We start from the raw sequence: 25109 nt of genomic DNA, 5'->3' as shown, positions 1-25109 counted from the left end.
TGAACCAAAGACTTTGCTTTCTTGAATATATCTAATCTAATGCTGTACAACATTCAATAGCTCAAGCTATCAGTTTATATTGACAACAAAAAAAGGAATGGAGTCGAGCAGTACTTTGTACAAAAAAGATATTGCTATCGGCACCTTCCATTCAAAACCCAAAAAGCATCGGTGATGCTCCTCAAAACTAAAAGCCACTATAGCCAACAACTGTTCACTGATTCCGCAACAGATATTTGGGTGATATTGTGACAGTGAGAAAAATGAACATGTAAAATGTTCCTCAATGCCTCAAATATGGAGATACTAATTCCTACTAGCATAAGCATCTTAAGAAAGCTGCATTGATTGCTTTGGAGCACACCTACCTGCAACGCAAAGGAGCATTTTAGCTGATAATGTAACTTAGATATTCAAAAGAGAACTCACATAAAATATCTATGTGCAAAACCAAAATATGTATTATACTTTCAAGTTTCAACCAATAACTCGCATCTATTTCCAGAATCCAGCCACTCTGGGAAAAAGATCATAGCAACTATGCATCCCAACTGGTTTTTGCAGCAAATAAATATCACTACCACTAAAGATTAAAGAGGATACATGAACAATCTCTGCTTGTGTAAAGTATAGCATGGGACGTAAGCCGATGTAATAAGAAAATTACAAAAATTACCTCCAGAATATATATTACAGATGGGTTCTGCAATCTAGCCCCAAAAAGACACAGTGCAACTTGGTATGGTTCCTAATGAAGCGTTTAAATTAGGGGATTTATTACTTTCCTTTTTTTTTTTTTTCATTTATTTAGCCATAACAAACTAACAAAGAACCTAGTTCTTTGCTCTATTCATCGATCACATTCACTTTGCCCCTTCTTATAATTAGTAAGATACAGTTCATTTAGAGAAGCAAGAGATCTTTGATTTTTTTTTAGGTGGAGGAGGGGAGGTGGGGCTTGAACCACAGAAAGCAAGTGATCTTTGATTAAAATGGAGAAACACCTAATTAATCTTTCCTAACAAGGTTTAAAGTATTCTACCATCGACAGTTTGTCAAATGGACACATGTCATGCCATATTGAATCAGCCTAGCAGATCACCACCATTAGGAAGACAGACAAGGGGATCAAAACAAAAGGAAAGGAATAGATTGTTGATTGTACTAAACATAAACCACTTCAAACAAAGGAAGTATCAAGAAATCTTCCATGAAAAAAATAGATTACATCAAGGCCCATTTGTTTAATCAGAACAATATTATAAGGAAAATTTTTCCACAAAAAAAGTGAGCTGCAGCCCGCAGGTTTAATTCTATTATTATTTTCTTAAAAAATTAAAGTGATTCATATTATGTGGAGAATTCATTTATTTCTTTCCTTTTCATTGTTTATAATTACAATTTCTCTTTTAAATATTACATTTAACAATTATTATATAGCAAATTTTTTGCTAGAGATTCCTCTCCAGAAAACACTTCTTTTTGAAAATTAAAGAAAAGAAGTTCAATGGAAACTCCTTTTTATATCTTGAGGTGGGAAAAAGGAAGAATTCCTTAAGCAGCTATTTTCAACTTCATATTATTATAAGTACCACTGTAACAGATTTATCCATATATATATATATATATATATCATTATTAGTAACAGTGAATATTATACCATAAAGAATACTGCACAAGGATACTATTCACCTATCATCATAAATATGCCTGCCTCCACGACGACAGTAGGTTCACAAAAGGACCACAACTAAATTGTAAAATTCAAATTATTAACAATCTGCCTCTACTTTCTCAACTTATACTTGGAAAAAGGATTTGAGCCTAAATCAATTCAGCAAATTGATAGACAAATCGGGAAGTCCCATGAGTTGAAATTTATGATGTTTTGAATAAAATGCATATGACAGATAAAGATACCTTTACCTTTGGTACTGATTTCTGGCCTCTTTTGAAAACGAACTTTTTCCAAGTAGGGAGCAATTAAGGCATCCAATTCCACCAACCAAAGTGCAACTGCAGATGATGTTTGCGGCATAGATGCAAAGGATGTAATAGTCTCTTCAATAATATTAAAGGAAACTTGCTGACCATTGCATTCACACAACCAGTCCTCATTGATGGCACCAACAAAATCAGCAAGAACCTGTGAGATTTATGAAGTAGAATGAATAAACATGTGCAGTTCAGAGAACAACCTGCAAGATTTACACCCAGAAACTGCTCTTGCTACTTATAGAAAAATAAAAGAATAAATTCATATATATTTGAAGGGGGGAAAAACCTGTAAAAGGTCAGCCATAGAAGAGGTACGTCGGAGCCTTTTGACCCAAAGCTTATGAGCAGACTTTGTCCAAGCACCCACCAATGCTTCTTCAGGCATGACTGACTGCACATAAAATGAATTGAATGCTATACATCATCTATATTCTTTTTTATAATTAAAAAAAAAAAGGTTTTTTATTTGATGAAGACAGAAGATATCCACACTAAGTTGACACATACACAAGTGCACTTTTTCAACATCAACAAGAAACTCCCAAAATCAAACATGTGAAGGGCTAATACTTTTCTTCTTCTTCTTCTTTTTTTTTTGGGGGGGGGGGGGGCCCATGTGAGATGTAAATCCATGTTACACTGGGTCAATATTTGTCAAATTTACCATTGGCTTTTTTTTTTTTTTTTTTTTGATAGGTAAAAAAAAAATTTATTAAAAGAGAAAAAGCAAGACAAATACAAGATTCACGATAGTGAACAAGTAGAAAAGAGGGAAAAGAATAGCAAACAGGCATTAAGTTATCCCAAGAGACAAAAGAAAATCAGTGATAGTAGAACAATCTGAGAGGCCCCAACACCAAGACCAATCAAACAGGGTCTGTCTGCATAAATCTAGCAACTGATCCAAAGATTTCACCATATCCTCAAAAGAACGTCGATTCCATTCTGCCCAAATATTCCACATTTACCATTGGCTATTAATTACACAAAAAGTTGTAAGCCCAAATACCATTAAGAATCCTAATTATGTGTAGTTGGATAAGAATCCCAGATTGTCAAGATTGGCAGCACAAATACTCTCTCACCATTCCAGCCTGTTGAGAGATGCATTCTTCCGTCAATCATATGCATGTGTCTTACCAATCAAACCATTGGCACCATAAAGCAATGGCATATTCCATAGCTACCTTACAGAATCATAAAGTTAGGCCTTAGAGTTGATAGGTATAAATTCAACCACAAGAGTCCCAAAGCACAACTCTATATAGCCATTCCGGTTCTCTATGCACATGTCAATTCCTCAACCCTGTACCATCAATCCTATCTGAACCTCATTTAGTGTTATAATTTCCTTAGGCCCAAACAAAATATAGAATTCCTAAAAAACACCAGGGCCTGGTCATTGCAACTCCACTATGAAGAAGCACCCCTCCTCCCAATATATTGCCAAGTTCCTTAGCAGAGCATGTCAGCTTAACACACACGCACACACACAAAGCTAGTAGACAAATGAAACCCACCTCAATTGCATGGATTGCAGCTTTCAGAGACTGGATTTGTGAAGATAGAACCTTATGCTGTGGGAACAGAATTTCAGAGTCTTCTTTCTCCCTACATGTGGCTGCATGGATGGCGTATCTTTCTTCTAAATCAAAATCGAGCTCAAATGTGGTATGGCATATCCTACAGTGCTTCTCATCTCTCCAATATAGATCATGACAACTTTCACACCTAGCAAGTGAATCAAGATATGATCTTTTACCATGTTTTACAGCGTTAAGATTTGAGTAAAAAGAATTCCATATCCAGGAATCAAATTCTTGTAGTCTGCTCCATCTTTCTTGTTGTTCTTCTCCCTTATTTCCAACATCTAGAACAACAGCCCCTGATGAAGGCAAAGAATCTTTTATAGTCTCAGTCAGGCTTAGGTTGTCTACATCAGATACTGGAGAACAACTGTCCTCTCTGACCATGTCCAGCTCAGATTGATCAGACTGTGTCAAATGTCTGGTTCCAGCACTCTTTACTATTTTATTTGACATTGCTTGACAGAGAAATGCTTGTCGCTTCTCCAAAGATTCAATAAGGATTGCCTCCCGCTTACCTCTGTCATCTAAAACTGACAACAAGGCACGCAAATCCTGCATTGGGTTGAAGAAAAAACAAGCAAATAGTGGCGGTTAAATATGTACAGGAGGTGACAGATGATTAGATATGGACAAGTGTAGTTTTACTAGTTAAATACATCTAATAAATATAATTCTCAAGAAAGGGCTACAGACTATAACAAAGGCTCAGAAGGGTACCTCTACGGTATCAATCACCTCCCAGTGACCATCTTCAGAAGATTCAAAGTAAACCCTCCTATGGCCTGGATCATATACACTACAAGGGCCCAATGCACTACAAGGGCCCAAGAAAAGCCAGTATCTATTGTACCTGCGATCAGACCCCAAAAACACAGATTGCATGAGATGCAAACCTGACTCAACTTCTTTTTCTTTTACATTTTCTCCTTCGCCAGAGGACCTCTCCTTCTCATAAGACTTTGATATTGACACTGAAGAATCAACTGGATGAAACTTAAATAATGAGTATGCTTCTTTTACACTATGCATTTGTCCAGTATAGCCCCAAGATGGCCTGTCAATGCTATGCTGTTTAGTTGATGACCTCTTTAATTTTGCGCCAGAACCATAATGATGGATGTTAGGTGCGCATTCAGCAATAGCTTGTGTTGGATCCTAAATAGAAAATAGCTAAATAAGCTTCAATCATCGATTGAAATAATCATGAAAGTGAAAGTACGAAGAATTATCCAGCATTACCAAAACCATTTAAAAATCATAGCTACAGTTGTATACATAAAAATCAATAGATCGCGTGGAAATTGAAATGCTATGCGATTAATGTAAAGACATTTATATTGTGCACTATTTATAAACCTGTCAACAACAGAGCAACGAAAGACCCAGTAAATTGATGATGAAACCACAGTTGTTGAACTGAAAATGACATCCAATTTGATAAGATGAAGATATGGTAAGAAGCAAGAAGAATGTCCTAAACCATCATATTCATTTTGGATACACCAAATATCATAAGTAACATAGGAACATTCACTGTTGAACAGAGTTATAGTACGAAGGGCTGCAGAACTTTCATTAAGAGGTCACTTGCTACACACACAGAGGGAAAACAACAAAAGCACTTCAAAATAAAGAACATTGCTATAATGGTCTATAGATTACCTCTACTCTGATACTGGAGCTAGCAAGAAGAAGATCAGTTATAGCCACTAATGCATTCAACTTTTCTTCTATGCTTAAATCTGAATATTCACCTTCCATCAATCCTAACAACCAGACTTCTCCTGGATGGCTTTCATCAATTTCATTGTGTACAATCAGCATGTTATTTTGACTTTTATGACGGCTCATATACTTAAATTTTCTTGAATTGGAATTTCCTGATTCACAACCCGAATCATCGCTGTCGCTACACGGACCACAGTCATTAGGGTCATCATCAACACTTCCAGAGTCCTCAGTGTCAGATTGAAATTCATCGACTTCCTTTGCAACAGAACTAATACGAAGACGATAGGAAGATGATGAAATCTTTTCAAATAACGTAATATCACTTGAAAGAGATGAACATATTAAAGACTCCAGTTCTTCAGTTGTACTGGCAATATTCAATTCAGCAATCTTCAAAAAAAAAAAAAATTCATTACTAATATAATTCACCAGAACACTTATTTATCATCCTTCAAAAGTAATGATGATAGTGAGAATTATAACAGCAACATGGTCAACATCCTCTCTCCTAACCTAACAAGTGAACTCCACATTCTAGCAACTTACCGGCAATGACTTTGCCAACTCAGAAACTTTCAACCCATTATTTCCTTGCTCTGACAAAATTTTAAACAATTCGCACTTCAATGTACCCGGGCGTAGACCATACTTCACCATGAGGTTCATTTCCTAGACAACAGAAACGTTGAAGATTAAAATTCAAAAATTAAATATTAAACATATCATCGGGTCTACTGAACAACAAAAGATTTTTATTTAGGGTAGAAAGTAGAAGAACCAATTGAAATAAATAAATAAAAAACAAAAACACTTATCCTGCAGCTTCTATGAGCATTAAAGCAACAAATTCCATACATAAGAAGAGAAAAGCACATGCACTCAAATATTCAAACAACTTATATTTAATAAGTCACACTGAAAGAAGGTTATATCCTAAATTCAACAATCTCCCTCCCTAATCTATTGAGAGTCCATACCCTTATCTTGATGCTAGTTCTTGCAATTTAATTCTAAATATTCAGAGGGATTTGTGTGCAATGGTAAAGGATCTAACTGCAAGTACATGGATTTTAAAAATAAAATAAAAAATTAAATGAGAGAAAAGGGCTACTCAATATGAATTAGATGATAATTGAGCAGAATTGTTGAAGCCCCTTCTTTACAGGGGCATAAGGCCATGGCATATGAAGGAGGAAACATACACTTGACCAAAAGATTTTAAAAAAAAAAAAAAAAAAAAAAAAAAAAACCCCTCCACAACCGATGAGCCTTCTCACAAGGAAGCTGTAAGTGATCCACAGTGTCCCGACAATGACGACACATGATGTACAAGTCAACAAAATCAAAACCCCTAAGTCTCAAATTATCGCCGGTAAGAATTTTATTCCATATTCCAAGCTACAATCCAAACGAAGAAGGAAACACGAGTCTTAACTTTCCAAATACCTTTCCAAGGAAAGACAATAGAAGAAGAACCTCGCAGTTTATTATAATATGAGCGGATGTCAAAATCCCTAGGCTTTAACTTCCATCTCATCCAGTACCCAATATCCATTGAAGGAATATTGGATTCCAAGATACGAAGAAAAACATCCCTTATGTCCAACTCCTTATTTATTAACATCTCGAATGAAACGAACATCCCAACTTCTCCTACCCCCACCCCCAGCCTTGTCAAAGCAAACTTAGAGGAGGCCTCCCTATTAGTGGCAATACCATACAACCCCGAGAAAGCCAATTGGAGAGGTTGATCCCACACCACCCATTTTGCTAAAATCTCACTCTACTCCCCATCCCAACAACAAACTGAGTATTTTTACTAAAATCCTCCTAACCCATACGAATACCTCTCCATAATCCACACCCATAAGCACCCCTACCCAACTTATAACTCCATCCCCCCACTCTTCCCCAAACTCCAAAGCTACCACCCTCCTCCAAAGCCGGGTCTCCTCGTTCCAAACTGCCAAAGTCATTTCCCTAGTAAAGCTTTATTGAATGTAGTTAGTTTCCTTATACCTAAACTACCATTGGCCATAGGCGCGCACACTTTGTCCCATCCTACCAAATGAGTCTTGTTATCACCCCACAAAAAGTCCCTTTGCAACTTTTTTTTTTTTGGTAAGTAATAAAAATTCATTGATATCAAAAAGAGAAAGACACCCAAGTCCCTTTGCAACTTTTCAATTCTATTAGCCACAAGTAGGGATGTTCACCATAGTTTGGGGTTTAATCAATGTCAAAAATGGAAATTGATTTTTAAAACATACTTTTTTAGAGATTAAATAAGTAACCCACTTACTTAATAAACCTATGAATTTGAGTATGGGAATAAAGTCTTTTCTTTTTGGGCTAACAAGGTGTCCAATACTCTTGAGCACAAAACCAATTCCCAGATATGTACAACCGGGTATCTATCGCTATTCACAATTCCTACTCATGTGGCTAATAAAATTGAAAAAATGCAAAGGGATTTTCTATGGGGTGATAGCAAGCTTCACTTGGTAGGTTGGGATAAAGTTTGTGCTACTATAGCCAATGTTGGTTTGGGGATAAGGAAACTTACTACCTTCAATAAGGCCTTATTGGGGAAATGGTTGTGGCAGTTTGGGAAGGAAGAGAATCGGTTGTGGAGAAGGGTGGTAGCTTCAAAATATGGGGAAGAATGGGGGGGATGGACCTCTAAGTTGGGTAGGGGAGTTCATGGGTGTGGTTTGTGGAGAGGTATTCGCATGGGTTGGGAGGATTTCAACAAAAATTGTCAGTTTGTTGTTAGGTTAGGGAATAGAGTGAGGTTTTGGCAGGATGGGTGGTATGGGGATCATCCTTTTCAATTGGCCTTTCCAAGGTTGTATGGTATCGCTTTTGATAAGGAGGTTTCTGTTGAAGCTTCTTTGCTAAGGCAGGGGGTGGAGAAGAGGAGAAGTTGGAATGTTCGTTTTATTAGAGATTTTAATGATTGGGAGATGGATGAAGGGCTGCTTTTTCTTCGTATTTTGGGAGCCAATACTCCTCCTATGAAGGCTGGAGACAGGATGAGATGGAAATTGAAGCCTAATGGGGTTTTTGACATCCGATCGTATTATTACAAATTAAGGGATTCTCCCTCAACTTCTTTCCTTGGAAAGCTATTTGGAGAGTTAAGGCCCCTAGGTGAGTTTCTTTTTTTGTTTGGTGTGTAGCTTGGAATAAGATCCTTACGGGAGATAACTTGAGATTGAGGAGATTGGAGTTTGTGGATTGGTGCATTATGTGCCGTCATTGTGGAGAGATGGTAGATCACTAACTTCTTCATTGCGAGATGGCAAATCAATTTGGAGAGACGGTAGATCACTTACTTCTTCATTGCGAGATGGCAAATCAATTATGGAGCTTTGTGTTTATAACTTTTGGCTTGTCTTGGGTTATATCTAGATCGATTCCAGACTTGCTTTTTGGTTGGTGGAATTGGCTAGGGAAGCATTCGTCTCAAATTTGGAACTTAGTCCCGTTGTGCATCCTTTGGTGTATTTGGAAGGAACAGAATCAGAGGACTTTTGAGGATTTGGATAGTTTTGGTGATCAGATGCTTGATTGGTCTCGGGCTTGGGGACTCACGTCTAGTGATTCCCTCCCTTCTTTTCTTTGCTCCCTTTCTCTATTGTAATTTTTGTGTTGTTTGGTTCTCTATTGTGTTTGTTCTCTGTTCTCTTTTTCTTGTACTTTCTGGGCTTGCTCTATGTTCTTCATGCATAGAGCAGGCTTTCGTATATATATATATATATATATATATATATCATTCTTACTTATCAAAAAAAAGATATGTACAACCCTTCATGCAATAATGGATAAAGTTGAACTCAAGACTTTATGGTGAGAAATCATGAGTTCGAGGAACCAGTAGACCAACCCTTTAGAGTTATATGAGTATAATGTCAAGATTGTCTAACTTTCTAAACCCAAGGTCCCAAAGTAGAGTTTGAGTTAAACCAAAAAGATGTCCAAAACCACACGTTGGCAAAGAGTACAAAGTTAAAAGTTCAACCAAAAATTTCTGCTTGTTGCCATTAAAAGACTTTCATTTTTTTTGCACATATTCAAATCTTTTGAAATGCCAAATAATCTTATTTCTTATTATTGATCAAATTCATATGATAAGAAACCAATTAAGGGGGTACTATCTACAACACCTAAACATAAATTATATTTTTATAGGGAAAATTGTTTAAACAGAAATTATGATTTTATCACACCAAGTTAATCAAATCACCAAGAGTCAATTTTTTTTTTTTTTTTTTTTTTTGATGAAAGGGTTAATATTTTGAATACCTTGTTAAGGGCTTCCCTCCGCATTGCACCTTGCTTTGAACCAAAACCAGCAGCAACCAATACTTGACGCAGTATTTCTGTCCATGTTAGAGGGTTTAAAGCTCTCTTCCAAAACTCCAGAGCAACTTTTTGGTTTTCAGCCTGCCAAAATCATCAATAAAAGTACACAAGTATGAATACCTTCCATTTAATTTTATTATAATAAAAGAATTAAGAGTTATAAGCATCATTATAATTCATTTGGAAACTAATGTCCTACAAAGAGAACATGGATTTTGCCGAGAGCCTTGTAGCTCAACTCAAACCTCCTAGTGTTTCCAATGAAGACATCTAGAGTTCAAAATCCCACCCTCCTCATTGTAACTATCAAAAAACAAAGAGCACATGGATCTTTAAAAGTGTTGGGGATATTCTTAGAAAAGGTGGAAACATTAGGCCCTTTATCATGTTTTTAGAGTGTGAGGCTTTTTCTGTAATCTGGGCAGTGAACTCTTCTATTATGAGTTGCTATTCTCTTTTTACCATTACTTCATTATTCAATTAAATGTGTCACCAGATTTGTCAACTTACTGAGACCTATATAGTTCTATTTGAGAAGAAGACAGTTTAACTGCCACACAGGCTGCTTGTCACCTGATTTCTTTTAGTGGTAAGTTACACATGCACCCTATGAGTTTACAACGATGGTCACACTTATTTACAATAATGATTTTGAAAACTTTCTAAAACCTCAACCACAAGTTCATCTTTGAACCAAACAAAAAAAGTGTCATCAAGTAAGAATATGTGAAAAACTTCTACAAAGTGGTTATCTTTTTACAATTTAAAAAATCCTTACTCACAATAGCTACGTCTTATTATGCAGGACCTTTATAAAATCTAACCATTGAGAAGTAATAGATCCTCAATCATTTTCACATCCTAACAGTGGAAAGGTAGGCCCAAATCATTTACATCCATTGCATACAGTCACGTCCATTTCACTATAATTATTTGTTTCTTGTCCCAAAATGATACAAGTGTACAAAACAGTTACAATAATAAACAAAGTTATTATTGATCAAGTTAATTGTTGACAACCTGCATTGTTTTATACTCACCGAGTGAAGTAATGCAAGAAAATTGCAGGATATGCTCAAATGTGGGGGAAAATATCCATTACTAAGCTCTGCTTCTACCTCAGATATAAGAAGCTTGAGAAGGGCCACATGAATTTTTCCAAGTAACAGGGAATCCTGAAAGGAATGCATAGAAAAAAGAAGAAACCAACAAAAGGTAATTTAAATGTTATTCAAATATTAAGGTAAGACACACAAAAACACACAAAAATTCAATTTGTAAAGGTGGATCAGAAATGAGATTTAACCTTGTCATGAAATGATTGAGCAAATTCATCAAGAGTGAAGGAGCATATATCAACTGCAACAGCATAAGTATAAAGGAAATGGAAAACCTGCTCAAGAAAAGTCAGCCGTAAGTCTTAGCATGATAAATCAATATGCAATAATCCCAACAAAAAGCCTCCACATACAAACACTATTAAATCCTACAAGGGGGAAAATGCAGGAATCAAGAAAAAAGCTTTAACATTATTACTTTTTTCATTAATTTGTTTTTGTTTTTTTCTTTTTTTTTTTTTGATAAGTAAGTAAGATGTATATTCATTAATTTGTTTTCATGCAGAACAATAAATGACCATGTCTTAGTCCTGCAACACATGACGAAGAGAGTCTAGAGAAGGATGCTATAAATAACAAAGTGACTATATGACCTTAGATAGGATAGAGCCAACCCCCATCAGTTTGGACTAATTAAAAATTATACGATCTTAATTCCGAGTAATAAACATGACAGATTTCTAAATTATAAAATAATTAACAAAAGCTTATATATATATAGAAGCATACTGTCAGCATTTTTGATATTCCAATGGTCAAGCTAATCAAAAGATCAAATAAGAGGTAGGGAGTCACTGAATTTTTTCAGCATGTAGCAGGGATAGCAGATAATGTATATCTTGCACTTGCTAGGTAAAATAATTCATGAATAAGAACATCAAGCACATGCATTATAAAAGCCACTGCAACAGAAAAACAATATGCAGCATCTTTTGCATATTATATATCTTGGTAGAAGACTAATTTAAAAAATTCAGTTGATAACAAATTTTGCAAACTATGCACCTTAAACAATTTCTTGACAATCTCTGGAGAAGAATCCCAAGGTTGAGTACAAAATGGATGCTTCATCTTAACAGAATTTGGAGGAAACTTAGCCAGCAAATCTGCAATTCAAGTGAAGTTACAGATATCAACAACTTCAAATACCATAAATCTACAAATAATACATGCATTCAACATGATATAGAACTTTGTTGGATTCTTCCTCCAAAACCAACCTTTGCAAAGTGAACAACCATGTATACCGTTAGCAGCAAAATGATCTGAACACCTCAGTGGATTTGGTCCTGCTTGTAACTCTTGCAGCTCCAGCTCTTCATCGTCCACAAGCATAGCTACATGATTAAGGTCTTCTCGAGATATTGCTCCTTCCAAAGCAAGTTCACATTTTACTATATCTGGTTGTTTGAGATGCTCATCCTGGTTGGGTTCCACCTGGCATATAACAATAAGTTATATGCAGCTACTCAAACCGTATAATTTCAATAACAACTTATTACATACCTCTCTTCTTCTGGTGGACTGTTTCCTCCTATCTTGTGATTTATTTCTTAACCTTACCTGTTTCTAAATATATAAATACTTGTCAGAAAACTTTCTGTAAGTAACCATTAGGATCAATTTATAAGATCATCAATCCACAACGTCCATACAGAAACATAAATGAACAAAAAAATTTCATAAAATTAAAGTAAATGACTTACAGCCACAGGAGCTTGTTGTGATCTTTTCACCCGATGTTGTGGTTTTTTAGGTGCTGTAGATGTTGAGATTGGAGATACAACCACTTCCCTGTCTGTATAATCGATACCAGTAGGAATATCACCCCCATCAGGATTAGTTGCCCGCCAAACTGTCATCAAACCTTTCCCAATACCATGTTTCTTCGCCTGAGTCATCAAACCTTTCCCAATACCATGTTTCTTTGCCGGAGCCATCAAACCTTTTCCAATACCATGCTTCTTTGTCGGAGCACTCTTTTTATTAGAGACCTGGTGACTTAAGATGGCTTGCTCGGAAACCTACCACCCACCCACACACACACATAAAAAGTCAAGGAGTTCAAGTGAAAATTAGTAAAGACGGTGTAATGAGAGTGGCTAGGGTAAAAGAAAAAGTAGGCCATGACAACTTTCAAAGAATGGCAAGTAAAAATCTTTCTCAAGTACCTTAAGCCTTTTGCCTGCTCCTTGGTTGTCTTGGCAAGATGGACGAGAGTTTTTAGGATCTAAACAAGCAAAGACATTATGAGTAAAATGTTATTAAAGAACCATATAGAGAGAGGCAAATTAAGATCTTGTGAGAGAGAATGGGAGAATAAAAGAAAATCTAACAAGGTAATGAATGCCCAAAAGGCTGCTACATCAGTCTCTGATTACCTTATATACCATTTCATTGTTAGGTAACTAATTTGTTAGAAAATTTTAAAAGGGAACAAAACCAAATACATAGGAAGTATAAACACAGCCCTAAAGAACTTCCAAGCACCAGTGTTTGTGGAAAGCACATGTAAATATCAAGAAAAGAAAAGGTAATAAAAATAACCACCCCCACAAGGCATAAACATTCTTGAGGAAAAGCAATGAAGTTCCCCTAACACATTTCAAAAGGAACCAACAAACACCTAAAGAGAATAAAGAGTAAGGAGAAAAGCCCAACACTATTGACAGAAAATGAACCATCGACTCCCTGTCCCTTTTACACACATAACACCAAATTACCAAAATTCTTTCTTTTGATCAAGTTGTCACCTCAAAGAATTCTTTGAAGTGTTTTACTTACAAATAAACAAAGCCACCTTTGCAGGAGCATAGCACACCAAATCCTTTTTCAGGGAAAATTCCTATGATTCTATCCCACGCAAGCCTTACAACACAATGTCGCATAAAAACTTTCATCATTAGTTAGCCACCACCAACCCAAAATTGCCCTCCAATATCCTGCAGCTCAGACCTCTAAAGGGGCTCATTGAAAATAATGGAATCTACCTTCCAATCTTAACTGATCTACAAACTTCAGGATACTAATGCATGGCCCCATAACCCAGTACCAGAGTTAATGGATTCCCCTACTCACTAGAACTGCAAACCCAAATTGCACATCCCAATTAATGGTGCATTTGCAACCCAATTTCCAAAACTTGATATCCTAACCCCAACCATTAGTTGCAAAATTGATAGAAGTTACCAAGCATTGCATAAAGAAAAGAGGTTTGACTAAAACATGTCAGAAAAAAAATCTCACGTACATCAACCCTTAGGAATGATTTTTGCATATTCAACCATCCCATCTTTAAATGTTGGTGATCTATCAAATTATATTCTGTGTGTTCTGTGCTCAGGGTTGGTACTTTTAGTGTGTTTCATACCCATCAACTCATTTCAGAAAATAATTTGTCCAAAATCATCCCTTAGGCCTCTTGCACAAGTGAAGAAGCCTGGGGAGACTTTCAATATATGAGTAGATAATGAAAATATAGTGGAAGAGATATCATTCAATCTGCCTAGCTGCTTGATGTCTCAAAAATGTGAGAATGCTTAGTTTCTTGGTGAAGCTGAAAGACTTGTTTCATGGCAACTTTGCCTTCCTAATTCCAGTAGGAAAACAAAACTACTGTGAGTTAAATTTTACTAGCATCAAAAAACAATATAAGAACTCCCTACCAACTGTTTCCGTATGCATCTCAACCTCAATTATCATGCAGAACAAGAGAATTAAAACAGCCTAATTATTATTGCAATATGAATAAACAAGAGCTACATGTTACACAAATAATCATATTTGGAGTATACCCGTATGGCAGCAAAATGCCCGAGAAGGAAGAGAGTCAAATTCCACACCAAGCGGAGGGCCCTCCTTGCGGAAAACTTTCTTTAGAATGTAATCCGAAGTAAACAAATGCTGAAGAAGAATGGGTTTTCTCTTTCTCTTAGGAATCCTGGTCTCAACTGTAGATGGGTGATTGGCTATTAAAGACAAAGAAGCCTTTGCCTTATGCAACAAGGGGTCTCCTTTAAGTACCTTTCTAGCAGCAATAGTACCCGACCCAACCCTTGTAGTAAGAATGGGATTTTTCTTACTTGAAGCGGAACATGATGGTACAATACTTCCATTTTCTCTTTTATCCCTCCTCCTCCTCTCAATAAACCATCCCCGGACCTGCTTGTACGTCAACCCCAAAGCAGCAGCATTGTCTTCCATCAACTCTTTTGTAGGATACTTATTCTCTGCATATTAAAAAGGAAAAAATATATTAAAAACAAAAGGTCAGTATATTAAGATACCTACAAAACAAAGATTTCGAATAGGCACTGTAAAATTATATAACTAAAGTCCGATAAATAGCAATATTTATTACAGATATGAAAATATTTGAACTTGCGGTGTCTACTCCATGATGATTTTCCTTTCCCATAAGACTAAGACACCAATTAATTTTTTGGTGTAGGCATCATTCAAACCCAGGTCTCTTATTTGGCCACAAGAGAATTTAGAAATTGAGCTAACTATAACCCACGCAATATTTAATAAATAAAAACATGTGCAGCCCAAGCACACAGGATGTAATACTATGGTAACAAATATCAAAATCAAACTCTAAAAGTACAATGATGAATCAAATCTAATAGGGTTGAAAAGGAAAATAATCCATCCACTCAAACAATAGTGAGTGGTGTAAGTGGGACTGTATGAAACTTAAATAGTTTTATGGCACAAAAGTTTATCATGGAAGATATGGCATTAAATCTATAGGTAGTGAAACAAATAAATAATGAATGGTTATTCATGGTTTAGTAAGAATTGTACAAGTAGAGTTTTAGTTTATGATAAATTTTTGATTATCCCAAAAACTTAAGCTCTCAGATGTGGGTCCAAACCCCTGGGCCCCAACATGTGAGTAGGGTGGAGACCGAAATATCATAAATTACATATTGTCCCAAAAGCATAATAAATTATTAGGAAATGGTGAATTTAATAATAATTTGAACAGTTTTGAGTAAAGAAATTTAAAAAAAAAAAAAAAAAATTAGTTTTATGGGTTGTAATTTTTTTTTTTTTTTTTTTGGTCGGAATGAATCAGAAACAACAAAATAAGGCATCAGAAAGGTGAGAAGAGGAGAAGAAATGGGTTTAAGGTACCTAAGTAGAGTTGTTGAAGGGATTGAAGTTGCGAGGCCGTCTTCCTTGCCATTTTCGTCTCTTCTCTTCTCTTCTTAATTTGCAAAAGAGTTCAGCTGCAAAGTTCAAAAACCCAAACACCAAAAGCTTTAATTTCTCACTCAAATTACAAATAAATAAATAAAAATTATCTTCATCCATAAAATCAGAAGAAGAAGAAGAAGGTTGATATAAGAAAGAAAGGGTGCAAACCCAAACGCCAAAAGTTTAATTCTTCGCTCAAATTTTCCAAAAATTACAACAAAACATGAAAATTAAAATAAGAAGAGGAAGATTGATATATATATATATATATATATATAAATATGAAAGCATGGAAAATGAAGGAAGAGAGAGAGTGGGCGTTGATTGTAGCTAGCAGTATCAGTAGTAGTGGATGAGACATTTTTGTTTGTGTATGGAAATGAAGCTACTACAACAAACACACACAGAGACAGAGAGAGGGAGAGAGAGAGAGAGAGAGACTCACAGTTGATAATTGGGCCATCGACGATTGAATTAGCAAAGTGTGGGAATTGATGTCATTTGTAGAGAAGCAGAAGAAGATAGATAACAGTGAGAGAGAGTGTGAGAGAAAGATACAAGTGTAGGGTTTTGGGTTTGGGTTTGTGTATGTGTCTGGGGTTTTACTTTTTCTTTTTTTTTATTACCCAAAAAAATATACAAATAAAAATATATAAAAAAAATAGTAGTGGCTGCTCTACGGTTTTCAAGTCTACAGTTATCTCCTTTTTCATTTTAGATAAGTACACGTGGCTTTAAACAATCCAAGGGTCACAACATTACCACTTTAATTACAATTTTTCATTCCTTCTTTCTTTCTTTCTTTTTTTTTTTTTTTTTTTTTCTAGAAAACTCTCTCTCGTCTTATCTGTAAACCAAAAACAACAAAACCGGCCGCTCGGAAATCAACCCATATCGAATCAGCCTCAGACGAGGTTGGTTAGTTTTTTTTTTATATAGTAATATTTATTGTTGTTTTGGGCATTCATTGTGTTTGTGTTTTGTGTTATATGTCATGCGCCTGAACTGAATTACTTGTTTGTGAAAATGCCTGTGAGAAACAACCAACTGAACATGCAGAACTAGCGTATGCTTTGAACACGACCGCATGCATTTCTATGGATCCACTGTGCCCATTAGGTAGTCTGTATTTATGATATGTGTATACCTTTTACTAATAATTATATACACACCCAAGTCATATTTCATGATTGTTTTGATACATTGATAATTGGGGGTGTTGGGATTTCAACACTGGATGTCATTGTTGGAAACATCAGGAGGTGCCAGTTAACCTACAAGCACCACCAATGACATAAATAAGCACTTGGGTTGCACACCAATGGAGAGAGAGAGAGAGAGGAGATTTAACAACAATGTCTAAAGGTAGCCTCATTTGTTTAGATGATGGCTCATGGGAAGATTCTCACTGTGGACAATCTTAGGAAGCATTGCCATCAGTATTAAGAGTAACTAGAGGGAAAGGAGTGAAGGACTAGGAGCCCTTGAAATAAGTTGAGGGAGTTTAGGGATGGGGATTGCAAAGTGGAATTCAGTGACATGTTGAATGCTCGGGCAGTGAAGTGGAGCGGTTGAAGTAGTCGTGCTGTGAACGACAAGGGAATTGCGGGCCAATTAGAGGAACCAGAGGATGAATTTGAATAGGGTGGGCAATTGGGTTTTGCATTATTTGGAGTCTCATGGGTGTGATGCCGATGTCTGTGAAGGAGCTGCTGTCTTGTTGGAGAGGTGGTTATAGGAAGCATAATATATGTTGGAGGTGTGGGAAGTTATCCCACTTTGCTAATTATGAAGTGTTTGGAGAGTGTAAGGTTAAGGCCGTTTGTGGGAATTGAAATTCCTTTTGCTCAGCTGAAATTTTTAATTTTGAGATCTGTATTTGAGTGGGCTAGAGCTCTTGGAGTATTCAATCACTTCATGGCTTTTTGGATCATTGCTATCTTAGTGTTTTCTTTTTTGTTTGTGTTTCTCTTGTATACCATGCATGTACTTGGATTTCCGTTTTGTTTAATAAAATTTTATGTAATTCATCAAAACAAGATTTCATATTACTTGGAAAAAAAAAAATCATGCGGGTCCCCTAGTAAGCAGAGTTAGAAAAAAGAAACCTTGGTAATTCTTTGACAAAATTATCTATCCTGTTTATCATCCTTGAGACTTTCTTTACTTCATTTTTCTCTATTTTTGTTTTACGGTGCTTAATATCAAAGGATAATGTTTTTTGTTTTGTTTTTTTTTTCTTTTCTTTTCTTTTTTGATGCTTTACGTATCAATAAAATTTGTAATAGTGTGTTTTGACAGTGCGATGGAAGCAAAAGAGGGATTGAACAGCTTGAAAGTTGGTTCACTGCCCACCTTAATATACATTCCTGACTTCATATCCGAGAGCGAACAAACCATGCTCCTAAATAATGTAAAAATTCCATCTTTTTCTTACACATGCTTTGTTCTGTTTTCTCCAATTCTTTTTTGTTTTTTATTAGAGTGTTATTGCATATTACTTCACCTATGCTTTATAGGTTTATGGAGCCCCTGTATCAAAGTGGAAATCTTTGAAGAATAGGAGACTACAGAATTGGGGTAGGTTGACATTTTATTTTGTAAACCTTTCTTTTTCAGTTTCTTTCATATTGAGTAAAGTTTGCTTTTGTGGTCTATGTTAACTGACAGGCGGTGTTGTCCATGAAAAGGGTCTTCTGCCACAAGAATGTAAGTGGGAAAATAATAATGATTTATGGCATTTTCAGCCTGCATGCATAAGTAATTATATATGCTGTGTGGTATTTGAATGCTGCATATAAATTGAAGCAGCATGGAATACGGAGATGTGTTTGCTTTGTTCATTCTTATTTCTTTCAGTAAACAACCATGTTACCATTAGAGGTGTTTGGGCATCCATAGGCTTTGAGATTCGCACTTTGCATGCCTTTACTTTTATTTTTAGGAAGTGTTTGATGCAAATTCATGTGATTCAAACTTGCTTCTTCTTCTTCACTTTTTTTTTTTTTTTTGGGTTCTCTAATTCATGCTTATTTTGTTCAAAACTTTATTAGATGTCCAAGCACCCTTAAATCTTCCCTTCAACCCATGAAATTAAATTAGCTGTAAAATGTTTCTTTGGTTTGAAGCGCACAATGTTTCTCAGCCCCCTTTATTAGAAGGTAGTGTATTATTAAGCAATTGTCTGTGGTTGATTGGTCAAATTTTAGCTCTCATTGTCACTAGGGTTGAGGTATGATGCACATATAATTCTGCTGAATTGTGTTTTGCCATTGCTGAAAATTATTATAAGCTTTTGATTTATCAGTGTTGAAGTCCATCCACTGCTAGTTGTTGCGATATGCACTAATGATATTCTTCGTCACTCTATCATGCAGTGCCCCTGTGGCTAACAAAGATTACAGAAAAGATATATGAAGAATCAGGGCTATTCCCCTCAGCAATTAATCATGTTCTTATCAATGAATACCTTCCTAACCAAGGCATAATGGTTTGCACAGGACCCTCCTTAGTTTTTATATAGCCATTGCTTTATAGTTTCTTTTTCTTCTTATTGTCAATTATTTTTTTGATAGTAATAAAAATCTATTAAAAGAAAAGGTGCTAAAGAGGTGCAATCCTAGCATACAGGAGGTATACAAAGGAAAAGCCCAAATAAAATATAGATAAAAATAAAAATGAAAGTATTAAAAAGAAAAAACAATAGAGGGTAATGAAACTCACTTTATCCAGGAACTCTAAAAAGTCCACAGCGGAATAAGCCTAAGAATTCAAAGTCCAGTCAAACAAAGTCTTCAAAACTAAATACTTCAACTTTGACGTATGCTTCTCTTGCCCCTCAAAGCACTTAGCATTTCTTTCTCTCCAAGGGCACCACATTATACACAGAGGAACAGTGTTCCAAATCTCTCCATTGCTTCTCTTACCAAAATGTCCCTTCCAACAAGATCTTTTTATTCTTCCCTAAACCCTTCCAACAAGATCGTAATTCCAAGTTCCTAGTAGCATTTAAGCTCAAGTCTGCAATATAATTCTGGTAATGATATATTGCTCTTGAGAACTTTATTGCTTCATGTTTATAAATTATAATTTCCATGTGATAAGCGTCAAAATGAATTCATGTTATGCACGACTTAAAAGTGCATGTCTGTCATACAGCCACACCAGGATGGGCCTGCTTATTTTCCAGTCGTAGCAATTCTGTCACTTGGATCACCTGCTGTTATGGACTTTACTCCCCATTCAAGATTGAGATCTTGCACAAACAATGTCGAGGATACTAATTCTGATGGTAGAACTTCTGACATTGGAAAAGAGAAATTCTTAGGTGATGACCACTCTTGTTCGATTGTATTGATGCCTCGCAGTTTATTGATATTCAAGGATGAGGCATACTCAGGTCAGTATTTAGTCTGCTTTTTCCTTTTATATTATTTAAGATTACCATAATTACTAAAAAATTGAAAACATTATGCCTATGGTTTCCAGATTACCTGCATGGAATAAAAGATAGTGAAGTGCAAGAATACGACAGGGTAAGATTACTTTAATAGATGGGTGAATTGGACTTGAGTCAAATGAAAAGTGATATCTACTGGATATAAGTTTATTATTCAACTTGAACTTATTCCTGAATGAACTTACATGTCCATTATAGCTTCTTCTTCTTTTTCACATTTTGCTGTTCAGGCTGTAAATGAGGTTGAAGCCCTGAAACATTCTGTACAAGATCAGCAACAATTTGGTTCGGACGTAGGTAGTGAAGAAATGAGAACTCAAGAATTTAAGACCATCCATAGAAATACTAACAGAATTTCATTGACATGTCGATTAGTATTGAAGGTACACAAAAAGTTGTTTAAGTTTTAGAATTTTCTTAAATAGACATAGTTTGTGCCATCTAATCAAAAGTGAAAGTGCAGCTCAAAGGTTTTCCTTCTGTAAGAGCTTCTTTGAGGAGTAATTAGGGAGGAAATTTTATTTTATTATTATTATTTTTTTTATTGTTAGTAACAATGCTAGTGTTTGTGAAAATCATTTTTACTCTCTTTTCTGTCTATAGCATTATAATTTTAGTTGAATAAGCTAAATATGACTAAATAATAGGTGTTTTGAAGATAGTGAGCATTCTATGCCTGATCTCAAGTTATTCTTTTTTATAACATTATTGGAATAGTTGTCAGTGTGGAGAAACCAACCCTTTTTTTCAATTTTGGATTTACTTGATTTATGTAATTTTTGTATTTGATCTGTAGACCTTGTGTACTCTTTTTGTACTTGGGTGTCTCTTTTTTTTTATATCAATATATCTTTATTTCTTATCAAATATATATATATATATATATATTTATATATATATATATATATATAAAGCAACTACTACGAGAAGAAAAGACCTGGAAAAAAAAAGGGGGAGGGGGAGGGGGAGGGGGGGGGGGGGGGGTGGTGGGGGGACAAGCTAGCCAAAATTTTCAGCTGAAAACATATGACATTTTTAGATCATTCTTGCAAGGTCGGGCTTGGGTCAATACAATTTGAGACTTAAGGCAAAAAAAACTTTAAATAAATTTTTATTATTATTTATAATTAAAATATAACTTAAATATAATATATAGCAATACTACTCCAATGTTTTTTTTTTTTTTTTTTTTACCAAAAAAAAAAGTCCAATGTTTTTTCAATCCAAAATACCCTAACCTAAAAGAAAAGCCGAAGTAGCAACAACCTAAACTAAACCAATGTAAACCCAAGACAGGTAGACCAACATGATAAAGAGAGATAAAGAGATCCCAATAACTGTTTCCGATTAATACAGAAGGGGAATGGGCCAAGAAAGACCCCGCAAGCCTGCTAACGTAGCTACTTCGCTAGATGTTTTTAGGGCCATATATAGTGTGACAAGGTTAGAGCCTGTTTGGGTAAGCAATTTCCACAACTCAATTCTCAGTTTCCATAACTCATAACTCAAAAATGGTGGGACCCATAGCAAAAAGGTTGTTTGGCCAAACGATAACTCTGTTTCCATAACTCTGTTTCCATCACTCAATTCTCTGATTTTTGAGTTATGAGTTATGGAAACTGAAAACAACAAAAGGCTGTTTTCAATTTCCATAACTCTTAACTCAATGGCATTTCCGTAAATAAACACACATGAGGGACCCATAGCCGCAACTTTTGACCACCTTTTGACTTTTTTTTTTTCCCTGCTGGGTTGGCGTTGGCTGTTCTTCCCTTTTTTTTTTTTTTCTTTTCTGCTGGGTTGGCGTTGGCTGTTCTTTCCTCCTTTTTTTTTTTTTTTTTTTTTACTGGTTCGTCTATTCTGTTCTTTTTTTTTTTTTTTCTTTAGTACCTAGACTCACCAAACTTAGTGAAAAAAAAAAAAAAAAGAAGCTGCTAGTGAAAAAAAAAAAAAGCTGCACTGTGACAAGCGTGGGCCCTCTAAATAGTGTGAAAAATTGTGAGTGATGGAAACTGAGTGATGAAGGCAAACGGATGTAAAAAATTGAGTGATGAGTGATGAGTGATGAAAATTGAGTGACGGAAATTGAGTGACGAAAAATGCTTACCCAAACAGGCCCTTAGTCACTTGGCACCCAACATACAATTGTTTCAGGGTCTGTTTGGATTGGACTTATTTTGTTGAAACTGAAAACTGAAAACACTGTAGCAAAATAATTTTTAAATGTGTGAATAGTACTATGGGACCTATTTTTAATGAAAAAGTTGCTGAAAACTGATATTTGTGGGTCATGTGTACTGTTTACGGGACCTACAGGACTGATAAAAGTGATGAAAAAATAGGAAAAGTGTGGCTACTGTTCATGAACAGTAGCTTCTGTCCTCTGCTGCAGCTGACAAAAAAAAAAAAAAAAAAAAACGCAACACAAAACGCAGACGTGAGATTTATTGCTATCCAAACGTTCACTAAAATAATATAACAGTCAATCAATATTAAAAATATATATATTGATCCAAAATGGGGGATTGGCTAGCATTTCCAAAATGGGGTTAACAGAAGTAGAAATTAGGAAGGAGCTAGACAAGGACCAAAAAATTCACTAAAGAAGTCCTTTCTAAATGGACAACATTTGTTTGTATTACAAAAATTAAAGGAACTCAACTTCAAATGGGGGATGAACAAGATGCACCATTGAATACGAGTAGATCAACCAAAAAAAAAAATTGTAAGATTTGTAAGTCTTGATCAATTGATGATTAGCCAATATCCAATGTAATTGATTTGATACAATACTTTATATAGTACGAATTTAAGGGGGGAGACACTAATTTGTTGGAACAAACTAATTGATGGTATGTGGGTTCCAATTAAATCAAATAATACAGGTTCTACATAAACTATTTAAGCATATCGTAAGGACAAGGCAAATTCCACATTAGACACCCAATTAACTTTATTGGTATAGAAGCTTTCCTAATCAAAATCCATAAACATTCTCCGTACACGTATTTAAATAGCCCAAAAGTGGATCTTCAAGACAACTAGATACCATTTGTTTCCAGACAAGAACGAAACATATACACCATCCAAGACAACTAAGTGTTGATTCTCCTTAAAAAATAAAAAATAAAAAAGACAACTAATTGTTTGTGTAGGAACAATTTATCTAGTTTTTTACTAAAAAAATTTACTAAAAATGTGTTAAAATATACTTGTACTTTGAAAAAAATTGAAAAAGTGAAAAAAAAAATAAAAAGAAAAAAAATTAGGTTTTAAAAAACTGTACATAAAAGTTAAAAGTTAAAGCTGATGTCAAACTCACCATAAATACCATTTGTTTGTGGACATGAACGAAGCATATACACAATCCAAGAACAATTTACTATTCACATTCATACCATTCTAAGGAGGAATTTTTTTTTTTTTTTTTTAAAGAGTAATAAATTTGATTGAAATAAGAAGAAACACAAGTGCAAAATGAGCATACACGAGAATCTCCTATAGAAACTAAGGTGGAAGAAAAAGAAATTGAGAAGAAGCATTAGTGCATGGGTAGATCCTGATCTAAAAGAAACCGTGAATTCTTTTAGTCCTGTCTATGGTGCAAAAGGAGGCCAAAATATAGCAAATGCGGCAAACACAAAATCCTGTCTAATTTAGAGAGTAAAAGCACAAAATGATGTTCCAATAGTCTCTCTAAATTGCAATGTTTTTGTGCTAATGAACAGTCACTCTCTTGGTCTAAAGAGTACTATATTAACAAAACAATTAAAGAGAATAAAAAAGTTGGTCACAAGTAACCCATTAAAATATTCACCTCTCAATGGCTACAGATCTCAACCGAATTTATTTTTCTCTCAAATGTCTCTAAATGGAGACACACAATCTAGTTCTCATAAAAGTAATATCAAATTGGAACAACAAAGTTGAATCAGAACAAGAAAAGAAGAAGAGAAAAAAAGACAAAGAAGCCAATCTGACCCAATTCGAGTCGTATGCACTTGGCTGTGGGGAGGAGGATGAGTGGCATTGGAGCAAATGAGGCAGCTTCACACGGTGAATGCCGATCTGAAATTTTGGGGCTTGTTTTGGATTTTTCTAGGGGAATTGATGGTTATGGATGGTGAAGAGAAATTGGACTATGAGAGCAATCTCTCTCTCTACTCTCTAGTGATCTCTCAATTGGTCTTGTTGTGTCAATCTCTCTCTTTTTTTGATTAACGATTTCTCTCTTTCTCCCAATTTTTTTTTAATATTATTATATATGTGTACTAATTTTAGCAATTTTGTTCTATGAAATTACATTTTGTTTCCTTTAAATAATATCATTGATTCTTTTAAGAGTAATGTTATACTCACAAACTTTTTTACAACATTTTTACAAAATGTTTTAATAGCAAATTTTTTTTTTTTTTTTTTTAATACAAGATAGAATTCTACTCTAGCTTAATCTAAGTGTATATATGTGTGAAGCTCCTTCCTAGAGACTTGAACCCCGGCCCTTGCCCCCCACACCCCATAAGTACTTATATTTGTGAAGTGACCATCGCACCAAGGGTGTGCGGTGGTAATAGCAAATTCTTATTCATTCGCATATGGGCTCACCACTCACATCATTTTTTTTACTTACCAATAACCACT

The 25109-nt window shown here is 35.2% G+C and overlaps 2 protein-coding genes across 4 annotated transcripts; one reads left to right on the top strand and one right to left on the bottom strand.

Moving 5' to 3' along the window:
* On the bottom strand, positions 1-16620 carry LOC126722854 (homeobox-DDT domain protein RLT3). Of its 2 annotated transcripts, none has more exons than XM_050426000.1 (18): positions 16455-16620; positions 15947-16041; positions 14599-15033; positions 12976-13034; positions 12511-12828; positions 12311-12373; positions 12025-12241; positions 11810-11910; positions 10993-11079; positions 10727-10861; positions 9627-9767; positions 5865-5987; positions 5250-5708; positions 4305-4742; positions 3519-4139; positions 2285-2389; positions 1927-2146; positions 1-368 (listed from the first exon to the last, which is right to left on the bottom strand). In XM_050426000.1, the coding sequence occupies exons 2-18, from the start codon at positions 15996-15998 to the stop codon at positions 331-333; spliced, it is 3612 nt and encodes a 1203-aa protein (XP_050281957.1). In that variant the 5' UTR covers positions 15999-16041; positions 16455-16620; the 3' UTR covers positions 1-330. The 2 variants fall into 2 exon arrangements, with proteins under 2 accessions (XP_050281957.1, XP_050281958.1); XM_050426001.1 differs by having other exon boundaries at positions 12311-12367.
* A 159-nt stretch (positions 16621-16779) lies between these two features.
* Positions 16780-21057, top strand: LOC126722853 (uncharacterized). 2 transcript variants are annotated; one of them, XM_050425998.1, is made up of 8 exons: positions 16780-16923; positions 18311-18422; positions 18529-18589; positions 18680-18718; positions 19387-19499; positions 20168-20408; positions 20498-20544; positions 20699-21057. In XM_050425998.1, the coding sequence occupies exons 2-8, from the start codon at positions 18315-18317 to the stop codon at positions 20876-20878; spliced, it is 789 nt and encodes a 262-aa protein (XP_050281955.1). In that variant the 5' UTR covers positions 16780-16923; positions 18311-18314; the 3' UTR covers positions 20879-21057. The 2 variants fall into 2 exon arrangements, with proteins under 2 accessions (XP_050281955.1, XP_050281956.1); XM_050425999.1 differs by having other exon boundaries at positions 16782-16923; positions 18298-18422.
* Positions 21058-25109: the final 4052 nt, after the last annotated feature.

The sequence above is a fragment of the Quercus robur genome, chromosome 4 (assembly GCF_932294415.1).
Source record: "Quercus robur chromosome 4, dhQueRobu3.1, whole genome shotgun sequence".
Lineage (NCBI taxonomy): Eukaryota > Viridiplantae > Streptophyta > Magnoliopsida > Fagales > Fagaceae > Quercus > Quercus robur.
The sequence above is the reverse complement of the archived record's forward strand: the minus strand, read 5'-3'. Positions and strand labels throughout refer to the sequence as shown.